General features: G+C 40.4%; 1 protein-coding gene across 1 annotated transcript; it reads right to left on the minus strand.

Moving 5' to 3' along the window:
• Positions 1-1,548: 1,548 nt before the first annotated feature.
• ARF4 (ADP-ribosylation factor 4) lies at positions 1,549-6,465 on the minus strand (the record flags this gene model as incomplete). Its single annotated transcript, XM_010189643.1, has 5 exons — positions 1,549-2,820; positions 3,689-3,814; positions 4,345-4,416; positions 5,779-5,888; positions 6,363-6,465. Coding segments are annotated over 5 exons (498 nt in total), but the record flags the coding sequence as incomplete, so codon positions are not given.
• Between the last annotated feature and the right edge of the window lie 423 nt (positions 6,466-6,888).

Below are 6,888 nucleotides of genomic sequence, written 5' to 3' on the forward strand. Positions count from 1 at the left end.
AGATGACACTGAGTTGGGAGGGAGTGTTGATGTGCCTGAGGGTAGGAAGGCTCTGCAGAGGGACCTGGACAGGCTGAATCCATGGGCTGAGGCCAACTGGATGAGCTTCAACAAGGCCAAGTGCCGGGTCCTGCACTTGGGTCACAATGACCCCATGCAGCGCTACAGGCTTGGGGACGAGTGGCTGGAAAGGACCTGGGGCTGTTGGTGGACAGCAGGATGACCATGAGCCAGCACTGTGCCCTTGTGGCCAAGAAGGCCAATGCCATCCTGGGGTGTATGAGGAGGGGGGTGGCTGTAGGTCAGAGAGGTTCTCCTCCCCCTCTACTCTGCCCTGGTGAGACCGCATCTGCAATATTGTGTTCACTTCTGGCCGTTCAGTTCAAGAAGGACAGGGAACTGCTTGAAAGAGTCCAGCGCAGAGTCACAAAGATGATGGAGGGAGTGGAGCATCTCCCTTATGAGGAGCGGCTGAGGGAGCTGGGGCTCTTTAGCTTGGAGCAGAGGAGACTGAGGGGAGACCTCATTAATGGTTATAAATTTGTAAAGGGCGAGTGTCAGGAGGAAGGAGCCAGGCTCTTCTCAGTAATGTCAAATGACAGAACAAGGGGCAATGGGAGCAAGCTGGAGCATAGGAGGTTCAATCTGAACAGGAGGAAAAACTCTTTCACTGTGAGGGTGCCAGAGCACTGAACAGGCTGCCCAGAGAGGCTGGGGGGTCCCCTTCTCTGCAGACATTCAAAACCCGCCCGGACGCCTTCCTGTGTGACCTGGTCTGGGTGATCCTGCTCTGGCAGGGGTTGGACTGGGGGAGCTTTTGAGGTCCCTTCCAACTCCTAACATTCTGTGATTCTGTGATAATCAGCAATTCATTACAGGTGCAAGCAAAGCCCTGCTCTCCTTACACTGTCTCCTGGGCCTCTGTAACACATTAAAGACAGTTAATGACCATATTCAAGAGATCAGGAATTTTCTCTGGTTAGCTGTGTTCAGGTAACAGTACTTCCTAGAAACTTCAATGTCAATTACAGCACAAGCTGCCTTGGAAGCTGCTCTGAACCTAAGCTGGCTTTACCAGACCTCGTCACTGGGATTTCTTGTGGCAAGGATAACAAGACCTTGGCCAAAAATGTAAGATGAGCTTAGCCCAAAACCACAATGAAATCATGCTTTGGGTTTCTAAAGACATACACTTAATAGAACAGGACATTTCAGTTGGAAGATTGAGCCATATTTGCATCCATACAGCAGACAGGCAACAGAAAAAAGGATTTTAAAATACCTATTGCTAGCAACCTCAAATTAACATGTTAATTTAAGCCTTCTGAACTACACAAGTATAAGGGGGCAGAAATATGAAAGCAGACAGTAGCAGTTGCATAGTCCTATTTTTCTGGCCATGACTATGACAGTCAATGTAATATTGACTAAATCTCTGTACAGACACTCAAGTTAACTCCCCAGCTAGCCACCAACAGCACCTGTCATTTTCCTGCTAGAACCCATGTTGGCTTTTAAACGTAGATACAACTATGAAACACACATGCATGCTTTTGAGGCAGTTCATATTTGTTTTATTACAATTTTGTAACTGTTAGTATTTTCATATCTGGACATCTTAAAAGGAATTTTAGATTTACAACTTCAAAAGACACTTACAGAATTATAGAAGTCTTGATGATAGCTACTCTACTGCACTGTATACAACTCTGTTGCCCACCTTCTATGTCCTGCTCTACACAGCTCCAAACAAGTGAAAATCTGAGACTGATGTTCACATTCAAGCTGCAGAAAAGCTCAGTATATGGAAAAAGAGTAAGTGGTAACTTGCAGTTCAACTATTTCAGGAATCAAGAAGAACATACACAGAACTATACATTTTATCATTTTATTAGGAATAATTCCAAGTGGGTTATGAAGAAACTAATCCATTGAGTTTGATGAATTTTCCAAAATTTATGAAGATATGTTCACCAACAAACAGTAAAACTTCAGCAGAACTATTATACACTGGGCAAAAATAGTCAGGCTGATACCAAAAAGCAACATGCAACATAAAAAAAAAAAGAGATACAACAGAAAGGAGGACAATCTGCTGAATATTAAAAACATTCTCGACATGAGCTCTTTGCAACCAGCACAGAACTATTCTACCCATCAAATACAATTCAGACAAAGGCAAGTTGGGCTGACAGAACCCAAGGATTAATAAAATGTTCCTCAGTGCAGTAGATTTGTATAGTGTTTTAGAGCATTTCCTTGGCTGGTACAAGCAGTATTAGGAATTCTTTTTGGCAAGGGAGAAATAAATACATACGGAATGCTACATTTTTAAATCAGCAGACTGTCTGAGGAATGAAACAGGGCATCAATAAACTAAAAGTAGCAGGGAGAAAAAAAATTAAAACATTAATTTATTTGGGCTCAAAAAAGAGTATTCAAAACAGATCTTGATGTCACAATAACTATATTCAGGCATTTAGGCTAACAAGGGGAATAAAATCAGAAAATACACTTTTTCCAAGTTAAGGAGATTTTTACCCAAGCATATTGCTACCTTTGCAACATACAGCCCGGTAAAGAATAATTGGCAATAAGTTGAAATGCTGTAATATCCTGCCCAAATATCAGTTCCAGATACTGTAATAACCAAGATGCAAACTAATTTTGTTGTAACAAGCCTAGACCACTTATATCAAACGTGTCCCTGGTGAAAGAGTTGTCCAGTTCGAGTTAGCGTTTTGAGAGTTCATTTGACAGCCAGTCAAGTCCCTCATACAGACCAGTTCCTTGCGTAGCACAGGTAGCCTGGACATACCACTGTTGAAGCAGAACACAAACAAAAATTAAACTTAAATACTGGAAAAAATGCAAGCTAAGTTATCACTTCATGTGACACACAGATGCACACGCAAATAGTGTTCTTTAAACACTGTTTCGTACCAGAACTAAACTCAATATGAAACAGATGGTAATTTTTTTTAAGGTTAAAGCAGATGGGGTTCAGACATGATCTAGAAATTCAGTGTTGGCCTACCAAACACTAGAGCACTGGTCAGGGCATCGAGAAACACATACAGAACTTGCACTTGGTTTATATGCTGAAAACTAGCAGCTTATTTTTGAAAGACTGCTCTTCAGGCAACAGACATGGAACTACCTAAGTTAACAGACCTCTAAACCACCTTCTATGGATACGATCTTAGTGTGTCAACACGCAGATGTCAATTGAGTATTACAGAGGGCTAGATGGTTTATGTCTCAAAGGCTTGTGCAGATGGAATCCAACAATTCAGGAGCTACTTAACTTCCCCCCATTTTTGTAGTGGTGAGAATGCAGAATGCATTCTCTCTCCCACAGTAAAAACTGTTGAGAAAACAGGAAAGCCCACCACATACTTTGTCAAACGTGTTCGACAGCTGTATTTCAGTGACAGACTGGAATATTCATTTTTCCAGAAAGAGGTGAGAGATGACACACCTGCAACTGCTGTACACACTGGGTTATACTTCTAAACTTATTTTGAACAAGGACCTTAAACTATGCGCTACAGAGTTTAATAGCTGGTATGTGCATCTTTCTACAGAATGAGGTAAAAACTTCCCTTTCCTTTAAGGAAAAATCTTATGTTTATGATATATAATAATGGAAGACAACAGTTCAGAAACCAGAAAGTTTAGCACTTACAGTTCTGTTACGCAGAGACTGAAGACCTAGTTTATCTGTCATTTCACTGATTGCCATGGCATTTGGCAGGTCCTGTTTGTTTGCAAACAGAAGCAGCACTGCATCTCGCAGCTCATCCTCCTGAAGCTAACAGGAAAAAATGGTCATGTTAGTAAATTAGCTCAGTCAAGTACTTCAATTACTTTAACGAGCACTAAAGAAAACCAAATACTGATTTAAGGGTTATAAACATTTTCATCCTTGCTCCTAACGTCACTAGTGAGTAGCAAGTGAAATTTAACTGGTACCAAACAGAACCTGTCCCATAGGTAGGGAGATAATTTTTCAATAGGCAGTTAAAATTCACCAGCACCTTGCTGATGAAATTCTTAGCACCAATTTGTTTTCCCAAAATTCTTCATCTGCTGTGTTTGTTAAGGTTTTATGAAGAAAAGAAAGGTTCTGACACATTAGCAATTCTCGAGATAATGCTCTCTACAGAGCTGCAGTTACAACTCGGTGCACGATGTGACTCAGAATTACAAGGTGAATACAACAGGCACTGTACAAACTCCCCAAAATTTTGAAATCCTGTATCTCTTAAGGAAGCTGACAAACACCCCAGAACAGGACAAAGTATGTGTACGAATCATATTTCAGAAGGTACTGATATTTACCATTTTCTGCAGCTCATCTGCTGCTTCCTGGATTCTCTCTCTGTCATTGCTGTCTACCACAAAAATGAGGCCCTGTAAGAACATAAGCAAAGCAGTTTTGAAAAAACAATGTAAACTATTTTAAAACCCTCACACTGAACATTGTGATTGTCCCCTTTCCTAGGCAAGGAAATTTGACAGAAATTTCTGTTTAAGCAAAGCAAGGTGTTTACCTGAACAACTACATAGGAAGTTTCAACCACAAAATAAAGCTAGGCCTTCAAAACAAACAATGAAAACCAACAGAAGACACAAACACTGGTATACAAATTATTATGGGATTCATTAGTTTGGGAAGGAGGGGCATAAAAGACTCCAAAAAACCCAAACAAAAAACCAAAACCACCACCACCCCAGCAATTCAGCAGCCAAATCTCCCCCATCTCTTTTCACTCATCGTATCACATTAAATACATCAAAAGAATCACAAGTGCTTCACTATCTCATATTCCACTGAAAAACCCCCAGATCCTTAAAGTAAGGCCTGAATTTGTTTAAAAAAGTTTGCTCCCAATAGTATTTCTAACGGCATCTCTGTTATTCAAAGTGTCCTCCTTACACACTATTTACTCTTAACATTTCAGTCTGAAAACCCTACCTTTCACCAATCTGTTTAGAAAAAGAGAAGCATCTCTAAAAAATACTCAGTAAGGGGTGGAATGAGGAACTGAAATGAAGTATTACTCTACTCACAACAGTGCTTTCTATCTCCTTTTTCTCAATTCAGACTTTTCCATTTTTCTTCACCAATCACATGCATTAAGCTGCACAGAAGTTTCTTGGAAACAATTCCATATTCAAAACAAACAAAAAAACCCCACTCCCGAAGTTCCCTGACACTATTAAGCAACTTGCCTACTTGTGAACCACGGGAAAGAATCACACTCATGTCCCCAAAAACGACAGCAGCCACATCAGTATCAAGCTGACACTTTCTAATCACTTGGTAAAATCTTCAATATTTTTACACACTCTGCATATTAAGTACACTGATAAATTTTAAGGCTTATTATTGAAAAAAGAGCATGCAGAAAGAGGCTTAAACAGTAACTTTTTTTATGCATAAGCCAACATGAGTTCCAGCAGATCAAAGTATGGATGCAGCAAAGCTGAACTGCTGCTCAGAAACACACCAGCTGCTCTGGCACGTTACAGAACACCTGTAGATGCTGAAGGACTCCATCCTTGCTAGGCTGTGCTCACATCTAGACTTGAAGGTTCAGGGTAACAAACCAGCTGCAACTACAACAAAATCTGAGTATTCCTCAGAACCTGCAGGAAGCAGTAAGAAGGCTTCCTGAACTGAAGGGACAGGAAACAACTTTCCATATGTGCTCTGCAGAACATAATAATTACAAAACAGGTCTTTAACTATTGCCATCTTGGAGCTCTTACCTGTGTGTTTTGGAAATAATGCCTCCAGAGAGGTCTAATTTTATCTTGACCACCAACATCCCAAACTGTGAAGCAAATGTTTTTATATTCTACCGTTTCCACATTAAAACCTAAAAAATAAAAAAGTAATGAAAAACAGTTAAGCCTAGTGTTAAAACCTAATTGTAACCATGTTAAAGATAACTGCTTCCTAAGTTATACTTCTCTCAAATGTACATAAATTGGCTTATCAGAACTGAACTGCTAGATCAAGAAGAAAAATTGACTAAAGGGGAAAAAAATTCACTTAAATCCAAGTACACCACCTTTGGTTCAGCAAATCCTTCAACCATAATACCCCTTGGTATTTGGGGGAAGTACTGCTACTGAACTGGTTCCTATACACATGAGCACCTGCTGCTGGCCACCATCAGACACGGGGTTCTGATCCAGATGTATCTTTGTTCTGACACAGTTATGCTGTTATTTGTCTAGATCTTCATACTAACAGTAAGGTCAGCAAACCTCTACAATCTTCAGAAGCCCACCTCTACAACGCAAATTTACAGTAGCAAGAATGAAAACATGAAAATTTATTATCTTACCGATAGTGGGGATGGTGGTGACAATTTCTCCTAGTTTCAGTTTATAAAGGATAGTTGTCTTACCAGCAGCATCCAGACCAACTACAACAAAGACGAAATTTGACTTAGTTCACATTATGAACTACAACCTGCTAATTTAAAAATATGCCACTTTACATCCAGAGTATGACAGTTTGGGGTTTTTTTCCTGAGAAGATAAAACTTTCTAAACATTCTTAAGTCACTGTTGATATATCATTGTATGTTCCTCCTCTACCCAGCACTGAGAGAGAAGCAGCAACGAAGCAAGCAAGCTCAGTAACACACTTCCATCCGCAGCCTACAGGCTCACACGTTTGTAGTCATCTTCCTCGGTATATACGTTAATTAATCCACTTACTCATCCGCTCTTTGGAGTTTCTTCTGTGTCGGTCAGGATGGTTTTAAATGCCCAGCAACAATCTACAAGCAGCATAGCTTCTAACTGCTCACGCTGGCTACGTGCACTCAAACTGGGGAAGATCTCGCTTACTTCACCTTCAGGTAA

The sequence above is a fragment of the Mesitornis unicolor genome, unplaced genomic scaffold, assembly GCF_000695765.1.
Source record: "Mesitornis unicolor isolate BGI_N332 unplaced genomic scaffold, ASM69576v1 scaffold22968, whole genome shotgun sequence".
Taxonomy (NCBI): domain Eukaryota; kingdom Metazoa; phylum Chordata; class Aves; order Mesitornithiformes; family Mesitornithidae; genus Mesitornis; species Mesitornis unicolor.